Source organism: Sinocyclocheilus rhinocerous, unplaced genomic scaffold (assembly GCF_001515625.1).
Source record: "Sinocyclocheilus rhinocerous isolate Xijiao unplaced genomic scaffold, SAMN03320098_v1.1 scaffold544, whole genome shotgun sequence".
In the NCBI taxonomy this organism is placed as follows: domain Eukaryota; kingdom Metazoa; phylum Chordata; class Actinopteri; order Cypriniformes; family Cyprinidae; genus Sinocyclocheilus; species Sinocyclocheilus rhinocerous.
The window spans coordinates 535,330-556,295 of NW_015658610.1; the positions used below are offsets into that span (position 1 = coordinate 535,330).

Genomic DNA, 20,966 nt, shown 5'->3' on the forward strand with positions numbered 1-20,966 from the left:
CCATTTTGGAGAATATCCGCTGAACGTAAGCAGCGTATGCTATTCTGTGTCAGCCGTGCTGCACAGGTGCACTGTTTTCGTTCAAATCAAAGTGTAAATACACGTAGAAAACATAACCTTGTGTTGCGGCTGACACAGAATAGCGTACGCTGCTTGCGTTCAGCGGATATTCTCCAAAATGGCGCTACGGTGATGCGGAGGGTTGAATAAAGTCGTTATTTTTGTTTTCTTCACATACAAAAAGTATTCTCGTCCCTTCATAACGTTACGGTTGAACCACTGATGGCAGATGGACTATTCTGACAATGTCTTTCATACTTTTCTGGACCTTGACAGAGTAATTTACTCGGCAGTCAATCGGACAGTCACAAGCCTCCCGGTTTTCATCCAAAATATCTTAAATTGTGTTCCGAAGACGAACGAAGCTTTTACGGGTTTGGAACGACATGGGGGTAAGTGATTAATGACAAAATGTTCATTTCGGGGTGGAGTAACCCTTTAACCTTCCAACAACTCCATAAATATTTATTTTAAATCTTGTTTTAAGTTGAAAGTTATAATAGTTTGCAAGACCGTTAACAAAGAGGCCGTAAAGTCATACTGGTTAGTAATTGAGATTTCCTGTTTAGTGTGATGAAGTTTTAATATCCCTGACAAACTCTGCAGTAGTCCAATTTAACCACTTGTTAGTAACCACCTATTTATGGAATAAAACGTGAAAATATCTTGAGCTTGTTAACAAAACTTATTTCAGACATTTAGCCAAAAACCCATTCAAAAAAACCCAACTGACTTCAGGACTATAGAACGGAAAGTTCAAAAATGCTCATTTCCAATTCTTAGCACTCATTCCTGCAGTACACTATTAGAAGTGTAACTGAAGGACTGTAGTAATTTGTGTAAAAATTAATAATCAATCATTTTTGCACAGTAAACATTGAAAATCTGTGATTAGGTTATCATTTTTTTAACGTATTAAACATTTAATGTATTCATATTTATATGATGGATTTTCATATTTATGATATGGATTTGGGACAAGGGTAAAACAAGCTATACATAAACAGCATGTTAAAAGCAGTTATAAAAATAAAGAATGAAGGCATGGGTAAATGGTTCTAAGGCAGTTTAAATGTGCCCTCTATCTAAAAAGGGGGAAAAAAGAAAAATCTGTTAGTTTGAATGAACACACGGAAAGTGAAAGCATAAAATAATGGCGGATTTAGCTTCCATTCATGAATGAAAGATGGATGGATTTTGTCCGACAACATACCAAACTCTTGGTATGTAACAGTTGTGTAACTACTTGTCTTTAGGCCATTAATGTGAAAGTATATTCTCATAGGAGCAAATCGCTTGATTTAAAGGGTTACAATTCATTTCAATGCAAAATTAATAAGAAGTAAATACTCACAGAGAGTAAAGACAAATGTAAATCTCAGAGAGTAAGAATTTAAGTACCTCAGAGCTATGAAATTAGAGGAGCTCGGTATAACTGACTTAGGTTTTCTCTCTCTCTTTGTAGCTCAACCAATGGGACGAGAGGACATTTTTGACTGGGTAGCATTTACTGGCTCAGCCTCTGAGCTCTTGGAGAGGAGGAAGAGAAAACACAAATCCCCTACCGTACTGGCATATGTTCTTTATTTCATACACCGCTCTTCATCCTACACAGATACACAAGCATGACGATGTGTATGTTAGTGTGTTCATACAGGCAACACTTGGTCATTTGTGTACATGATCTACAGAAAGGTTTAACTCTTGTTAAAAGAGACACCTTACTTCAGTTGCATGATGTTGTTTGACATAACATTCAATATAACTGTTATCTATAACAACTACTATTATTTCAATATAGTCTTATTTATGATGATTTTCCCTAATATCGCATGCTTAAATGTCAGTCACCATGATTCGTTTTTTATGGAGTGTGATACACTGAGAAGAACAACAAAAGCAATCCGACTCAAATGTGTGTTGTTGTAGAAGCTGATGGGTTTACATTACTACATGTCCTTCTAATTCTCTCCTCAGCAAAGAATCACCACAATACTTGTCATTTACATCACACATTTGCATGATCATCTGTGCTCATCCACAACATAATGAGGTGATCCACACGTTTGACACTGGCTATTACCCACTACAAACAGACGTGCACCGAGACCAGGGAGGGCCTGAATAAGAACATTAGCACTCTGTTAAGTTGGGGATACTTTCTTTTGCACATCAAATCTCCAAAATAGTGTTGAGGTTTTGATTTATTTTTACATAACTGCAAGAGCACTGAAAATTTAGTTACTAGGGGAAAATACTGCACATACAACTACAGCACAGAGGAAAAAGCTTGTTCTGTCCTCTGCATCAGCAGTTTGTTCAGGTTCCATCAGTGAAATCAGCATTCATAAAGAAAAAAAAATACAAGACCCATCCACCCCCATAGGGCACAGTCAAGCATTTTAAAGCATTTCCAAATCACCACACATTCCACTTTAGCCACGTCAGTTTGCATTTTCAACACAAGTCAAACTTATAAAGATCATGCAGAATGCATGTTTGAGACAACAGACAAGACTAATAACTGATATGCAGGAAATGGCATGTGTGCATTAACTGTGTTCAGGGGTGCAACTCTGGTCTGACAGGTCGGAGTGTTGGGCAATGTTTGATTTTATCTAGAAAATGATTGAAAAAAAAATATATATATTTTTTTAATTGCCTCAATATCATAATTTTCACACTGGTGAAGTATCCGTCAGGGTACAAAACTCTCCAGTGTGTATTTGTATTTTGTTCAATGCCGAGTTATACATGCTTGCAAATCCTCTCATTGTAACAAAGTGTAGACATGATGTAAATAAGAGATTCATTGTGTGGTGTAGAGAGCTTCATTGATAATAATGGAACTTAAGATCACAAGTGAGTGACAGCGTTCTAGTGATTAGCGCTCTTTGCGCACTTTATAGTATATATATTCCATTAAGATTTTGAATAAAAGCCTTGTTTTTCATGCTGCTATGATGGTCATGCACACACAGTGTCGGGAATGACAGCCGCATATAAATGCGGGACTCACTTATGAAATTACAATGGAAAGGACAAAAATATGATATACATTATTTAAGGCTAAAGTAACTTCACTAATTTCAGAAGCACCCTCAGTGTTTTTATTCTGGAACCGGGCCTGCTGGTAAATGCCACACTTTTGAGGTTTATAGGTCTTGTGTTTTGTGTCATGATTTTATTCATCTTGATTTCTCAAAACGATTTTCTTGTGTGCTTTCCTTGTTGGGAGCAACAAGCACATAGCTGGTGTGTTTGGGCCCCATACATGGAATTTGTTTAGGGCCCCAAAATCAAAGTCCAACCCTGGTAACCATAATTTAACCAATTCTAATGATAGAACACAATTTATTGTTAAAAAAAATCATTAGAAACCAATTCCCGTATGAAGAACATAAATAGGATTTTTACTTTCGGAACTGTTGCACTTATAAGTAAGACATAAGTCTATATGTCATGAGTACAATTGTGCTAGTAATTGTACACAGCTAAAATAAATGGTCGTAAAACCACTGTTCAGCTGTTCAAGCAACTCCAATAGAGAACACCGCCTGTCTAGTGAGCTTCAGGTAATTTGAGCTTAAGACCCCTGCTATAGAGAACATGGTTACGTTAGTTCATTGGCGTTAGTTGAATTGGTTAGTTCATTGGTGTGTGTGTGTGTGTGTGTGTGTGTGCTTGTCACATCAAGAGAGGGAATATGTGAGACAGTATGTGGATGGTGGCGTTTGTTCCTACACACATTAGTATAATGTCACTTTGACTTTGAGCCACCCTGTCTTGATCCCCTCTGGACTTTTCAAACACACCACAACAACCATTTGAACCAACCAAAATATCCTTCTTTAGGCACCATGACGCAACTTGATGTCAAAACTAAGGATCCAAAAATTCCTTGGGGCAAATCTAAATCACTGGGTGCCAACAACTTAAGGCAGTGCAATGCCATTTCAAAATAAAGGACAATAGAGGGCCACGGTGATGCACAATCTTTGGACTAATATTCCTTTAGTGTCGATCGCAACATTTTTTTAGTATGTAGGGTTTGCTGCTCTGTAGATTATTCATAAGCCAAAGTGAAGCAAGGTGAGGCTTACCTGATTCTTACATTCATCAGAATTAATGAGAAAACCAGCACAAACAAAAAGGGCACTTGTTTTATTTGCATTCTGAATCATGGAAATACCACAAATGGTAATTATATTCAGTGCTTATTTTCAAGTCTGTCCACCAAGAAAAGAGAAGGATGATAGCAAGACAGAAATAAACAGACTAGTTTGACCTTGAGCTCTGTGTGTGCATGTGCAGACAGTGTGCTATTCTGTGAACTGCAGGCATGATAATGTGCCATCCTACCATTCCATCATATGCACAGATGCCACCCACACACCCACACACACACAGAGCAAGAGACATGAAAAAACTCAATCTCAGCCAAGTGATTAATCAAACGTTTATTCTGTTTTTTATTTACATTTTAAAAATAGTTGGTCTTGAAGACAATAAGCCAGAAGATCTGAACTTTTGGACAGATCTATATGTAGCAGCTCTCTGCATAGACCACATGTGCCATGCCTTCTTTAATGACCACGTGATGACCATTTGAAGACCGTGTTCAACATGCATTCTTAAGACTCAATGAAATAGACCACTGTGCATGGATACAGGTACACTACTGTTCAAAAGTTTGGGGTCTGTAAGATTTTTATTTATATAGTAGAACAGTAATATAATGAAATATTATTACAATTTAAAATAACTGTTTTCAATGTTAATATATATTCAATTGTAATTTCTTTTTAATATATTTTAGAATGTAATAATCCCAGTGATGACAATTTTGTTCAGTTTTCAGCAGCCATTACTCCAGTCTTCAGTGCTACATGATCCTTCAAAATCATTAATATATGCTGATTTCGTTCTCAAGAAACATTTCAATCATTATCAATGTTGAAAAGAAGTTATGCTCCTTAATAGTTTGTCGAAACCATGATTTATTCAGGATTCTTTGCGGAATAGAAAGTGTTTACTGTCACTTTTGGTCAATTGAATGAATCCATGCTGAAAAAAATAAATCTATTTATTTAAAAAGAAAAATCCTACTGACCCCAAACTTTAGGATTAGTGCAGAGTTGTAAATTAAGACAAAGTAAAATTTGACCTCCGGACTTTAGATAGCTGGTCTGTATGCGTCTTATTATATTAAGACAATATTCAGGGTGTACATTCACACACGACAGGAGAAAATCAAAGCAAAGTTAACTTTCCCCAGGCACTCAAGAGTGTACTAACTACCAAGATCTTAATAATATGCCATATACTCTCACTGTCTGAAAGAGAGGGAGTTATTCAAGTTATTTTACATCAAAGAGCTGTGTGCTTTTTATACCATGTTTATTAGCAAGTAGTGTACTTAAGTGTGTGTGTGTGTGTGTGTGTGTGTGTGTGTGAACAATCTCAAGGGATGTCCTTCTATTGTTATTGCCACATATTGCCACAGCTGTGCAGATCCCCCCCAGCCAAATCCCTGGATTACTAGAGGGAGTTTATGTGTGTGTGAGTGTGTTTGGTGAGAAAGAAAGAGTAAAGAACGAACGAAGGATAAAGCCTCTCAGCAGTCCTCACACATTATAGAAATGCAGCCTGAAACCGAAACCAACCAAATATGACCAGAATTGCAGCAAGCAACTTTTTATTCCCACTGCCACTGCACACTGACATCAAGGTTTCTCAAGGTGCCTGTAGAGTAATATCAATCCATTTGTTTACTTGTTTTTTAGGCCTCTGCCACCTAGGTTGATTCCTATAGAAACAGATACACCCAAAGCAAGTTACTCAACACAAGTTCAACCCAGATTCACACACTGGAGTGTCAAAACTGATCAACACAATCACATCCTTTATACATCATCCTCCTTATAATCCTTCCCTTATAGACAGTCCAACATCAATCCCACTCTCTCTGTAACAGTCAGCGAACCGATAATCAGATTAAAATCCCACCGCATGCAGAGGAAATTAACCAATGGTCAATGCCTGGTTAATCCTTCCAGTAGGAAGTTATCAGGAGAGCTTCATATTAACGATTATAATTAAAAAGTTGCAAAGTTCCATCTTGATGAATAAGTGCTACATGCACTTCTATCTCAATGCCTCAGGCAACCACAAACACATATGCATCGAGCCCCGAATCAGACTTTTTCTCCCTTCTTTAAGCAGCTGCTCTATTGTTAAAAAAAATCTCAGTGAATTACATTACAATCTATCAGAATTTCATCTTACTTTTTTGCTAAATATCAGCAACTGCACCAAATTGCATATTTTTGCTCAGTTTGGAACTCTGAATAAAATTGAGGTGTTTTTTTCACCTCGAGTATGAGCTCCATTTTTCTCCTGTATAATAATATTATTGGCCTTAAAATATGACGTATCATATACTAAACAAATACATATACAAACTTATTTGCTTTAAAAAATGTTGTCTAAAGGTTAAATAAACTGCGCTATTATAAAAAATTAGATTTTTCTATTATTATTTCATATGTCATGCCTTACAGGGTTAGATACATATTTACAGCATAGTTGTGTTACTGTAAATAATTAATAATTTGTTATTAATTCCATAATTATTAGATGAATAAGCACAAACAGCTGGAATGCTTAACAGGTAGAAATATAGAATGAGAGACTTTTTGATTCTCTTTTCTCCTTGAGAGGTGGTCGCCATGGCTAGGGCTGGAACCATGGTGTTTGTTTTCATGTTGCCATGTCAACAGATGACTTCTTCAAAAGTTGCTCGATCTCTTTTGCTCTCGTTCTGATCTTGCACATACACAAAAAACACCTCACAAGCACTGAAACAACCCCTCTGGCAGGTTTTTCAGGTCAGAAGAACTTGATATGAGTGGATTGGGGTGTCAATGACCAGGCATGCTCAAAGAGCAAATATCCCGTCTGCTTGGAGACAAGATTCTAAATCAAAGCTTCCAAAATGGGAACTTCTCCCCAAAGCCCAATCTAACAAAGGAATATTTAACTAGCACACGGAGGTCACCTCTAAGGGAGAGTCATGTGACGAACATTTCACGGGACTATAAATTCCCACAGAAGATCCAGTTATTGCAGATTAAACTGATAGGTCAAGTTGAACACTGACACCTTCATCCCTTTTCTTGCTAATGAAGGTCCAATCATCTAAAAGGTCTTTAAATTCAAAGTTGTTCCATTCCCTGACCACTTTTCACTGGAGCCAGTTAACTGTCTCCCCTTTGTTAACCAACCCTCCTTCCTCCTACATTATTATCACAGACGTTAAAGCTATTGGATGAACAGAGAAACATAAAATGGTTTCCTTTCATAAAAGGTAAAATCATTAAAATGGAGAAGGACAAACAGAGGATGACTGTCTTTTCTATACAGCTCAGCTTTGAAACTCTTACTTTACGGTCCACTGCTTTGTTTAATTGAAAGAAAATGTATAGGAGTTGAACTGAATTCAACAGTTTGCTACTGTGTGAAGGGTTTTTGGAGAAGAACAGATGTTGAAAACAGATGCAATAGAGGGTTTGGAAAGACGTCTGGTAAATATCCTGTATTAAAAGGCACAAAGTCACAGTACAGCGAAATTTCGCAAGCAATAAAGGTCCCTTTTCCAATGTCAGTAGTGTAGTAATGCATGAAGCACCGCTCACACAGAAGTCACTTTCAAACCAAGCAGCATTCTGTTGATCAACAATGCAAATTTTCGATGATATAGTCTGACGAACTTTGGGAAGAACTATATGACAAAAACATAACACTCCTAGTTTTAATTAGCTCGATTCACACAACAGCACATATTGCACCAATATAACCTGTATGTTTACATGTTTTCCCGAAACTATCATTCCACCAATATAACCTGTATGTTTAGAAAACAGTCATGAAACTATTTATAATGAAGGCCGCACCATCCATAACATCATAATGAAACCTCAAATAAAGAGTTTTCAAATGCAAATACTGAAAAATCAAGAACAGAACCATGCTAGTCATACCCTGTGCCAATTCCATTGAAAAAAAAAATGGCATGAATTTACTCTTTAAATCAAAAAATCTCACACAGAAAAAATTTGACATCACATCAACTCCTGTGACTCACTCCCAAGTGGGGATTCTTAACGGTAAAGACATTCATTAGCAAAAGTCCTTACTTCAGGAGTCCCTGATACCCCCACATACAGAGTCTGCAGAATCGTTGCACTTCGCAGTGCTAAGTTGCTTTTTGGAACAGCTGACCGCATTACAATCAGAGCTGCAGTTACGGCACACAGCCAAAATGCACTTAAATTAAACAGCTAACTAATTCATGGTTATTTATTAGCCTCAGCCTCCTCTCTTTTCCCAGAGAAACCAACTGACTGTGAAGAAATTTAAGATAAAGGGACAGCAATTGCATAACTGCATTCTGTAGCGTTCCCTCCCCCCACTTTGAAAACCTGAGAAAATAACTAGGTTGCTGAACTGGCACAACTATCGGCTGGAGACCTCGGTAAGGAAATGAGACGGAAGGATTTTCCTCTGTATAGCTCAGGTGCCGGAGCAAAGTTCACTGTATTGAAGTTTAAATCCCTTGAAGGCTCGCATTTGCTCTAAATCCCAACCATAACTGCCTATTGGGTGAAAATGCCATTTCTACATTCTGATCATATCTCAGAGGCATCAGACTAAATATACAGATAGCCATCGCTTAGAATGATGGCGAGTCCTCTGATGAACTGATCTTCAAAGACTTCAAGTAAAAGCATTTTTTCACGATTCAGCCTGACCTCACTGAGAAAAGTGACTAGAGAGGGGATGGATGGACATTGTTCGTTTTTTCTAAGTACACCTACCGGGCAAACTGAGCTTTGATACAGACGCAGATCAAATACAGTTAAGAGTTAAATATAGGAGAGGAGACCTTTACACAACTCACCAGCCCTCAAACACACTCTTAACCAGACGAAGGGCTACAGAGGAAACCAGTTTTTAAAGAGACCTTTAACCCAGTTGTGTGATCTGTGTGGTTTTTCTTATAATTAGAGTAATATACATATGTAGAATTGATTGTGGAACTGCAGAGTATCTGATTGGCCATGAGATAATGAGCTGATCACAAAAAAATAGTCAACATAAATAAAGGTTATAATACTGCTGTACTATAGTTAATCATTTAAGTAATGTAATAATTAGGGCTGTGGATTTAACACGTTAATCTAATTAATTAGTTATGTAAGAAAATAACGTGTTAAAATTTTTCACGCAATTAACGCACCCGCCACACCCTAGACCTATGTACGTCATCTTATATTCCATAAAGTGTGTTCGGCTAGAAGTGAGCTGCAAAGATCGATTGGTGTTTGACATCTGTACTGCGAGAGCAATTCAAAAACATATGGAGCCGTCTGCTCATTAACCGCTCTCATGGTACTTTGATGTCATGCAACAATCAATCTGCGCAGTGCCGCTTCATGCCGAACACAGCTATACAGTTGATTGGTGATGAACATAATGCGGGTCAACAACTCACTGCGTGATGGAGCCTATAGAATGCAGTTATATGCCCTTCAATTTCGAGAGATTGATGCAAAAATGCCCCTGTATGAATTTTTGTGTTATATTTATATCATAAGCAATATCACATGAGCAACGAGTGCAATATCACACGAGTGCTGTTTTTGTCCCAAATAGCACAAGTGCAAATGTGATATTGATTTTATACAACAGTTCTATAAATAAAAACGTAATATTGTGCTATATTTTAGACACAACATTGTCTGTTTTTGCTCAGTTTTGCCAATGCAAATATTACCTATTAAAGCCACTGTTGTGCGTCTCCAAGCAACACACAATTTCTGAATGAATCCACGTTTTGAATGAATCGGGTGAACCAATGATTCAATGGCCCATTCATAAAAAGAGCCATTTACTTCATTCCTGAATGAATGCATGGATGAATCAATCAATCAATCAATCAATCAATCAATCAATTACTTATTCATTAAGACATTTACTGCCACCTACTGGCAGTGTTAGGTTCTTATTTCAAGTATCATTTCTTAAAAAATAATTAATAATTAAAATAATTTAATAAAAAAAATCTGAAAATAAGAAATAAAAAAATCTTATTAATAAAAAAACTAATCAAAGGGATAGTTCCCCCAAAAATTAAAAATGAATAAGAAAATGAAAAAAGAACAATTTCTTTCTAAAGCTACTTTTTGTAATATCTATTTCAAGCTTTTCTCATGTAACAATACTGGCTTTAAAATATCTTTTGTGGGTAATTTCTCAGCCAGATTGATGTGCAATTAATATGCAATTAATTAATAGACACATCATGTAATTACTTAGGTTAAACGTTTTAATCGACTGACAGCCCTAGTAACAATATAAATGTAAGTCAGGGCTTTCAGACACAGCTTTTTGAGTAAATCTAAAGACATTTTTTGGTCTGTGGTCAGGAACCGTTGACGAAATGTAACATTTATTTGTAATATTGCCAGAAAAGTTGAATCAAAAATTTTAATTATTTACACTACCGTTAAAAATTTGGGACCTGTACATTTTTCTGATCATTATTAATGTTAAAAACATTTTTTCTGCTTAATATTTTTTAGGAATTTTTTTTTTAGGATTCTTTTTACAGTATTTATTTGAAATAGAAATCTTTTGTAACAATATAAAAGTCTTTAATGTCACTTGATCAATTTAATGTGTCTTTGCTGAATAAAAATATTAATTTCTTCAAAAGAAAAAAAAAAAAAAACCTCACTGACCCCAAACTTTTGAATGGAAATGTACACTGTACAAAGAAATTGGACAGTCAATGAAACAAAAGACACTTTTCTGTGTACAAGCGAATTAAGAAATTCATTTTACATATTAATTTGTATGGGGTAATTCGCTGACTAACATCTACATCGGATAGATAGCTCGGATAGATAGAAGCTCTTTCATTTCAGCATTTCACAAAATGTGAATGCTAGCAATATGGATAAAAACATGCATACAGCCAAAGCCTATGAGAATAACAGATGTGGTACAGTTACCGGAAAAAGTAATCTGTCAGTTTAACGGGTCAGTTTGAAACGGGGTTGAAAGTGCACGGCTTGCGACTCTTAAATATAAAACTAGTGCACGTAGGCAATAAGAGTGTCACATGTTCTGCAAAATCTTTGCGTTTAAGACACTCTCATTTACTCTCATCAAACACTCTCATTTACACTGATTAGCTAAGAAAAAATAAGTGCAAATTTGGTTCCATGAGAGAAGCCCCAGAGGAGACGGTATACTGAGGCCTGTCATGTGTAATACTCACTGCAGAGCAAATTTTCTGGGAGGAGAGAGAGAGTGTGTATGGTTGTTACACAAGAACCTGCATCCCCTGACACTCTCACACCCACACATTCACTAACAAGTAGCCAGGCCATGATATTATGCCCACACACACTCGCATAGCCTAAAAATACTCTTACACACATATAAACATGCATGGAGCAATGAAAACACATGTGTATGTATATACAAAACCTCTTACATATGTTTCTCCACCATATTGTCTCAAAATAAACTGAATTTTGCTCCAGTTGATACTCACCCCTTGCCTGCAGGCCTGTTCATTGAGCGCCCACACCCAAGCTCTCTGCCAGTGCTCCCTGAACGACTTGAACACAAAAAGCGAGGACAAAAGACCTTTGACGCCAGCCTCAGTGTCACTCCCTGCCCCGTCTCGCCCCAGCCTCAGCCTCAGAAGGGAACCCCACACGCCACCCGTCAGTGTCTGGTGGGTGAGACTCAAGGGCAGCTGCCATGGGGTCTCCCTCTTGCCCTGAACCCTCGTGCACCACCTAGGGCGAAGCAATGCCAGTGAGAACTGAACGAGCCAGGCTAGTACGACCAGCAGTGAGGCGCAGAAGAGCGCCACCTGAACCAGCCAGCTCACGTCCTGGAAAGTCATCATCTCCTTAATCACTGATCACTTAAGTCTCATTTTCACGAGGGGTTGAAAATCTTGACTCACGAAGGTTGGAACTCTGGGGAAAGGGAGAGCGGCGGAGAGTAAATTGGGTGGAAAAAGACAGGATGTAGGGATATACATACAGCCATGCAGCAAAGACACGACATGTTAACAACATCTCATTGGACAAAATGAAAATTCTGTCATCATTTACTCAAGGTCATGTTGTTCCAAACCCATAAGTGGCCATTCATACAGAATGCTTTTTGCTTTTAAAAATGCGAGATGCAAGACAGGGGAGAGAATAAAAACCGGTCCAGAGACGTGTTTTATAATGCCATCATGCATGAGATACTGTAAATCTCAACTCAACTCAACTCACTTTTATTCACTTCAGCATTTACAAGTAAAAGACGTGAGACATGAGCACAACAGTCAAACACATCCTTTTAGCGCATTATCACAAACATGTTTGTGAACAGCCCCTAAGAACTTTTTTCTTTTACAAAAAGAGATATTAGCAGCATGTTTGGGACTCACTATTAGCAGGGATGGTTCACACACAGATACAGGGCAGTGAAAAGAAAAAAAGGCAAGGTCTTGAGAAAAAAAAGTTGAACTTTTTTAACTTGAGCACCACTCACTATGGTCAAATACGTGCATTTAATGCATGTTTAAATAGAAAAACAATGGAAAAGCAGTGCAGTTGAAAGCAAAACGCATATGTGAATAGCCCCTTTCTATAGCAAATGATCTGAGATTGCCATTCTCTTTTGTGTTCCAAGGAAGGAAGAAAGTCAACAACACGAGCATGAAAATGATGACAAAATGTACAATATTTGGTGAGCTGTGCCTTTAACAAAAGGTCAAATTCATGCTTATTCACAGATGGGAAAATCAGCTATGATTTCTTTTCTATTTACATACACATTATATTTTTGTCCAATGTTTTCCTACCAAACAATTCAGAAGTTAGGTCAACTTAACTAAAAATGTAGGGTGTTTTCACACCACCACAGTTATTGCTGTTGTATTTGTTTAGTGTGCTGTATGTGTGTGTGTGTGTGTGTGTGTATATATATATATATATATATATAATGACTAGTTACTACTTTAACCATTTGCGCCCAAACTACGGTTACCATATTAACCTTTTTGCAAAGGTTGCAAAGACGTGTTCTTATCAAAAAGATTTACAATGTTTTGTGTTAGTATTACCACCTGTGCTTAAAAGTTTAAGCATTTAAGCAAACTGACTAAGCATTTCGGTGAAAGTGTGACATTCAATGCCTGTCCTGAAACCGGAGAAGAGCACAACTTCTTCCAGAAAACTCAGATCGGTTGCACAGTCTAGTCCTGTGTGAAGTCTGTCTCAAATAAACCCGTTCCGATTCTGTCACGTTACTGACAGTCCAGCAGCGAGGATAGCAGCTGTGTTCTGGGTCAGTGCTGCATTGCATCGTCGAACTGGCTCATGATGACCCATCTAGCGATTCATTTCAATTCCCTTCTTTTGGCAGCTAATCTAAGCTTGTAATTAATACTGGTATCCATATCAAATTATGCATGTTTACGTCTCCCTCACTGGTCGCCATTCGAAAAGCTGTATTTCAAACCCTAGTGAGCTGCCTACCTAGACAACATTTTTGGGCATTTGACTCAGTTCAGTCAGTTCAGCTCACTCGGAACGCGCCTACGATGAACAAAAAATGCTGTACGCGCATATGAAGCCGAATGTATAGAATAGAAAGGAAATATTACCGATCAGATGAGAAACACCGTCTTTGGACGCTACAGATCACCAGCTCAATGGCTACATCATGTCTTCGTAATTCCAGCACCGGTCCGAGCATCTTCTACGATCAAACCTGAGTTGATCGGTACATGGCCTCCGTTTCGTGAATCTTTAGCGTGCTACATAAACCCACACATTTATAACATCCAGTGCTGTCAACTCAAGAGAAAATGTGCCCCCTCCCACCGTCGGTGTCGGATGGTCTGTAATGGTAATGCGCAGGAACAGAATGGTCGAGCTGTCAAATAGTGTAGCAACACAAACACACACACCACGTACACGCTGCACGTATTTAAAGAGACACGCACACTTGCTTGAGCTGCCGAAACTGCGCGCACACTCGCTGATGTTCATGAGGATTTACATTATGTCATAAACATAGGGTTATTATGCTCCTTTTGTCATCACTTTGAAGATACAAGTATCCACGCATTTTGTGTTTTGTATTGATTTTTCTAATTTTGTAATAGCCAACTTCTGTATTAGCCAAAATTGTGTTTTTCGGCGACTCTCTTCATATTAAGTATATAATAATTTTATTACTATTCCTAGCAAAATCTTACATTCATAATAAAAAGAATGCCTTCTTTTTATTTTCAAGAAAGATGTTTATATATATATATATATATATATATATAATCAATTGTAGTATTAAAACAACTAAAAACATCCAAAACTAAATGCTAAAACTTTATAAATACTACTTATACACATTTTAAAAATAAAGAAATTAAATAAAAATGACAAATGCATACAACAAAATTTCAAAACTTAACATTTAAATGAAAAACAAAGAATAAAGCTAAAAACAATTCAAAATATTAAAGAACAAAAGGTATAAGACTAAGGGTATATATAATCACACACACACATATATATATATATATATGAATTCTTTACAAAAACTCTACTTAAAACTTCTACTTATAAAATTATCTAACATATATAAAAGTTTATAAAATACTAATGAAATCATAAAATATGCTTTAATTCATTTTTAGAATTTCATGTATTGTAACCGTCTCATAATATTTTGTGTATTGGCTTTATGCTTGTAAATGTTACGTTCATTGTTGCAAAAAACGTTGGGCTGTTATACTGATATTATAATAGAATGAGCATAACCTATGATGATGACTGTCATATCCCTGTTCCAAGGCCTTGTCTGACTTCTTGTAATAATGCTTTTTGCATGTTTGTTTTGAATGAGAAACTGTCAAAATATGCAATACATATTTAATCAAATATAATATTACAGCATACCATTTTCAGCCTTTATTCATTTACTAAATGAGCATAATTCAATTCTTAAGGCAAATATTAAAATATATGGTTATATTAAATATAATATTTTTAGAACCAAAAAAATAATTATTATATTATTGCTGTTGTTGTTATTATTTTGTATTTCTTAAAAAAAAAAAAAAATCATATTTATAGTATTAGAGTCATATACCTGTCACAACATTGTTAATTTAAGCTACAGTAGCAAATTAGAAAATGGGACCTTTACCGTACTGTTCATTTTGTTTCCGGTTGTGTTACGTCTGCAAAGGTTCGACCGAACCCAGGATGATAGCAAATATATTTACGTATTTCTCCGATAAAGACCTGCCTTATCACTACCGTGTATTTAACAGTATTGCGCATCGAAGCTTTTTTGTCGTATCAACAGCTTATGCGAGTATAATAAGCACGTTTTTTTTAATGTAACCGGTCGGCGGACGGAAGACAGTATGTTGACGGAAGTAGACGTGGATTTTGTGATGAGATCAGAGCCAAACCTGCACAGTAAACTGACATATCTATCACGTTTTGACGCCAAAGAAGCTTACGAGTAACTAGTAACTCATAACCCGAACCGGTGCTTATTTGGGCAGAGTTCTTTTTATCGATTGGTTGTAATTTACCCGACCTTATGAAAATCAGGCTGTCATCATCAAGCCAATGAACTGCCGTTCATTGATTCAGTACTTTTGTATAAAAAACAGTGCGGTCGGTTCGAAAACAAGCATATTGTCATTTATGCGCGCGATTTCATACAGCTATGTGGTGTAGAGCTGTATTCGAAATGTAATACAATTTGTGTCAACCTCGAAGAAACATGTTAAGCCAATGACAGCTTCACTATGGATGTGCAACATAAAAGTTTTGAAAATTGCTGACAGGAAGCGAACGCTGTTTTCAACTAGATGCATCGACATATAACTGTTATATAGTACAGTAGATACACTATATTGTATTTAAATATCGTGTTAGTCCATGGAGAAGATGTCTCCAATTCCTGTTTTTCCTCTTATCATTAACTGTTGTATGTCTGCACTTGGGTGCATTGCAACAGTCAAGCTTATTCCTGCTTTTAAGGATCATTTCATATCTGCGAGACTTTATGGCATGGACCTAAATAAAACCATAAAGAAAGAGGTGTAAGTGGTTATTTTTACATCAAAAGTATGTATTGCAATTTGATGTCTGGTACCTGAAATGAACTCCTGTCTCTTTCCCTTATTAACCAGGCCTGAATCGCAAGGTGTTATCAGTGGCACAGTCTTCCTCATCATTCTCTTCCTCTTCATCCCTGTGCCCTTCCTCCAGTGCTTCATGGGAGAGCCGTGTCAACGGTTCCCTCACAACGAGGTGACAAAATCATCCACTAATCATAAATAATACACACATTTTACTTACACTACTGTTCAAAAGTTTGGTTTCAGTTTTTAATACTTTTATTCAGCAAGGATACATTAAATTAAAAGTGACAGCAGAGACATTTATAATGTTACAAAAGCTTAAGATTTATCATGATATATCCACAAAAATATTAATAATCGCAACTCTTTTCAGCGTTTATAATAAGAAATGTTTCATGAGTAGCAAATTAGCATATTATAATGGTTTCTGAAGGATCGTGTGACACTAAAGACTGTCACTGATCACATTATATTATATAAATAGAAAACACATATTTTATAAGAAATGTAGTAATATTTCACAGTATTGCTGTTTTTACTGTATTTTTGATCAAATAAATGCAGCCTGAGGGAGCATAAGATACAAAAAAATACAAATATAAAATAGCAGTCATAACTGTGGCATTTGTGCATATGTCCATGTAGTTTGTGCAACTGATTGGTGCTTTGTTGGCCATCTGCTGCATGATATTCCTGGGCTTTGCTGATGATGTTCTGAACCTACGATGGAGACACAAGCTACTGCTGCCCACTATGGCCTCCCTGCCTCTACTCATGGTCTACTTCACTAACTTTGGCAACACTGTCATCGTCGTGCCCAAACCTTTCCGTGTCCTGCTGGGGATGCATCTGGACTTGGGTGAGTTTGACAGTCTGCTTAAATGTCTGGCACTCTATATGGGTTGATTTCATTGTCCTCTTGTTTGATACGTATGATTGTTGATATTCTAAGCATTTTTTATATACTGTGTTTCAGGCATTCTGTATTATGTATATATGGGAATGTTGGCTGTGTTCTGCACAAATGCCATTAACATCTTGGCTGGTATCAATGGCATTGAGTCAGGGCAAGCTCTCTTCATATCTGGCTCCATCATCCTCTTTAATTTACTGGAGCTCAGTGGTGAGAGGAGGGTTTATATTCAACCTGTTTTAGCTCATTTCCCACCTAGATTCACATTTCTTTGTAAGTTCTTAAAATATGCATAATTTATATAATTTCTATGTACAATACTGTTCAAAAGTTTGAAATAATTGCTCACAAAGTGTGTTATTTATTTGATCAGTTAAATACATTAATATTGTGAAATAACTGTTTTTATTTGAATGTATTTTGAATGTAATTTATTCCTGTGATGGGCGAAACTCAATTCTCAGAAGCCATTACTGCAGTCTTCAGTGTCACATGATCCTAAATTTCTTTAAACCTCTCTGACACTGCTTGATTTTTATTTAAGTCTTTAGCTATATTCTCTAACTTACATTGTTCAATTGATCTCTATTTGATGTTTCTCTTTCAGGAGACTACAGGGATGACCATGTTTTCTCTTTGTACTTCATGATTCCCTTTTTCTTCACCACATTAGCCCTCTTCTACCACAACTGGTTTGTTAAAACTATTGCTATTTGATCATCTGTACTTACTTTAGTTTAAGACAGGCCAATTTAAACACTGAACTCTATAAACTAAGTTTGACAAGCAGCGCTGTTAATAATCTCAGCCTCAACCACTCCTGTATTTGAATAAATAATAAACCTTTGAATATCTCATATCAGGTATCCTTCCTCTGTGTTTGTGGGAGACACTTTCTGTTACTTTGCTGGAATGACGTTTGCGGTAGTTGGGATACTCGGCCACTTCAGTAAGACCATGCTGCTTTTCTTCATCCCTCAAGTCATCAACTTCATTTACTCTCTGCCTCAGCTGTTTCACATTATTCCCTGTCCCAGACATCGCCTGCCTAGGTTGGTTATTACACTAACATTTTAAAATCAAGCTATAACAAAGATTCCTTTTTATTTGCAGTAGAATTTATTTTGACAGTCATTGAAAGTTAATTTAATATGTGGGCATTTAAAGTGTTAAACTCTTTGGTTATGAGATGGTTGTGAGATGAGAGCTTGACCTCTAAAACTGATTAATGCAGGTTACAGTCTGACACGGGAAAGCTTGGCATGAGCTACTCCAAGTTCAAACAGAAGGACCTGGGCAAATTAGGACAACTTATTCTGGAGGTAAACACACACATGCCACTGTAAGTATTTATCATTAGAAATAGGTTTAGGAATGTTTGTTTAAAAAGAATGTTACTTCTGCAACAAAAGAGCCAGGAGCATTTCCTGTTTGGTATTCCCTCTGTGTTTGAATGTGATTTCCTCTTTTATCCTGCAGGTGGCAGAAATGTTATGGCTCCTGGATGTGCGTAGAGGGCAGGAAGGAGATGATGAGTTTATTGAGTGTAACAACATGACCCTTATCAACCTGGTACTAAAAGTGCTGGGTCCTACCCATGAGAGAAACCTGACTGCAATCATGCTGTTAATACAGGTGAATCCCTTGAATTTATTACAGAGTTGAGAGCTAATGTGCTAAACTATTGTTTCAAACAACTTTGAATTGAAATAACCATAAAGAAGGTTGTGATATTTGGCATTACCTTTGCTGGAATGACGTTTGCGGTAGTTGGGATACTCGGCCACTTCAGTAAGACCATGCTGCTTTTCTTCATCCCTCAAGTCATCAACTTCATTTACTCTCTGCCTCAGCTGTTTCACATTATTCCCTGTCCCAGACATCGCCTGCCTAGGTTGGTTATTACACTAACATTTTAAAATCAAGCTATAACAAAGATTCCTTTTTATTTGCAGTAGAATTTATTTTGACAGTCATTGAAAGTTAATTTAATATGTGGGCATTTAAAGTGTTAAACTCTTTGGTTATGAGATGGTTGTGAGATGAGAGCTTGACCTCTAAAACTGATTAATGCAGGTTACAGTCTGACACGGGAAAGCTTGGCATGAGCTACTCCAAGTTCAAACAGAAGGACCTGGGCAAATTAGGACAACTTATTCTGGAGGTAAACACACACATGCCACTGTAAGTATTTATCATTAGAAATAGGTTTAGGAATGTTTGTTTAAAAAGAATGTTACTTCTGCAACAAAAGAGCCAGGAGCATTTCCTGTTTGGTATTCCCTCTGTGTTTGAATGTGATTTCCTCTTTTATCCTGCAGGTGGCAGAAATGTTATGGCTCCTGGATGTGCGTAGAGGGCAGGAAGGAGATGATGAGTTTATTGAGTGTAACAACATGACCCTTATCAACCTGGTACTAAAAGTGCTGGGTCCTACCCATGAGAGAAACCTGACTGCAATCATGCTGTTAATACAGGTGAATCCCTTGAATTTATTACAGAGTTGAGAGCTAATGTGCTAAACTATTGTTTCAAACAACTTTGAATTGAAATAACCATAAAGAAGGTTGTGATATTTGGCATTACATCCTCGCTAATGTACGAGGAAGCATCTTTTTGATCATTATCATAAGTCCTATCTGACAGTGGTTCTCGCACTCCTAGTTTCTGTCAATTTAAAAAAAAGAGTTTTATGAGTTGAATGTTCTTCAGGGTTTCCACTCTTTTCCCATTTTAAAGGTAGGGATTTTCTCTCTATGTCTATACAATTTCTACCTGATACAATACTTTAGAGATTGGCATAACTAGCAAAATGTATATTCATTATAAAAATGCCCATGTCTTTTTAAGATTTGATTAATTTACATGACCTTTCCAGGTGTTGAAATCACATTTCAGAATTAGACTACCTCATGTGTGCAGGTTTTCAAATATAGTGTAAATCCTGGTTCTTCAAAGGAAACTGAGGTTTGGATGGATTGAAATAATATATTTCTTTCTCAGGTCTTGGGGAGTGCCATGGCGTTTGGAATCCGGTATCATCTTGTGCGTCTGTTCTATGACGTCTAGACCACTGAAGCTCCTGAGAGACTTTACAACCTGCTGCTTTCATCTGGAGAAAACACAAAATACTGAAACAAAACTGATTGTTGTAAGAATGATTACTATACTGCCTGTCCTATATAAAGTATGGAATCTTGACACGCTGTATTCCAGCTTCTCTGTCTGATACATCTGCATGTGCAGGGACAGTCTATACATATGCCCTTAATTCTCGTTGGGACATGAAAACCTTGTAGATAATGAACAATGTCTGCATAAAGATTTCCAATAATTTGGGTTGACCTGAAAAGAGGGTTCTATTTTGAAGGATTATATGAAAATGTTACATTCAGTGATATTTTAGGCAGTTGGTGAAATTTTTGAGAACATTTCTGAAAGATTACTTGATATATGCAGTAATATTTTTTGTGTCAGATCTAATATTATGCCTTTGACTCATTTGAATAAACCAACAATGACAATGGACCACACTAGTTTCTGGAAAGGAAAATGTGCTTTATATTTATACAGTTTTTATAAATTATTCTACATTTTGTATGCTTTATATTTATACTGTTCTTATGCGGTATTCAGACCAGAAATCAAACATAACCCAGACATAATGTTAGGGTTTTCCAGGTTCTCAAATTTGATGGTCCCCTTCCTAAAATACAAAGGCAGCCTTTAAGCTTCATACTGTAT

At 36.7% G+C, this 20,966-nt stretch overlaps 2 protein-coding genes across 5 annotated transcripts in view; one reads left to right on the forward strand and one right to left on the reverse strand.

Moving 5' to 3' along the window:
- LOC107722772 (C2 domain-containing protein 2-like) overlaps positions 1–14,107 on the reverse strand; it is a 27,330-nt gene extending 13,223 nt beyond the window's left edge. For all 3 annotated transcript variants that reach the window (XM_016531240.1, XM_016531241.1, XM_016531238.1), the window contains exons 1-2: positions 13,808–14,107; positions 11,687–12,122 (exon numbers count right to left, since the gene is read on the reverse strand). In XM_016531240.1, the coding sequence (XP_016386726.1) occupies positions 11,687–12,049 (363 nt within the window). In that variant the 5' untranslated portion in view covers positions 12,050–12,122; positions 13,808–14,107. The remainder of the gene's footprint in view (positions 1–11,686; positions 12,123–13,807) is intronic.
- Positions 14,108–15,409: 1,302 nt separating this feature from the next.
- On the forward strand, positions 15,410–20,746 carry LOC107722798 (UDP-N-acetylglucosamine--dolichyl-phosphate N-acetylglucosaminephosphotransferase-like). Of its 2 annotated transcripts, XM_016531278.1 has the most exons (9): positions 15,410–16,267; positions 16,358–16,478; positions 16,955–17,168; positions 17,286–17,432; positions 17,830–17,914; positions 18,086–18,274; positions 18,457–18,544; positions 18,702–18,857; positions 20,226–20,746. In XM_016531278.1, the coding sequence occupies exons 1-9, from the start codon at positions 16,104–16,106 to the stop codon at positions 20,289–20,291; spliced, it is 1,230 nt and encodes a 409-aa protein (XP_016386764.1). In that variant the 5' UTR covers positions 15,410–16,103; the 3' UTR covers positions 20,292–20,746. The 2 variants fall into 2 exon arrangements, with proteins under 2 accessions (XP_016386764.1, XP_016386763.1); XM_016531277.1 differs by lacking the exon at positions 20,226–20,746 and having other exon boundaries at positions 18,457–18,564; positions 18,702–18,853.
- The last annotated feature ends 220 nt before the right edge of the window (positions 20,747–20,966 follow it).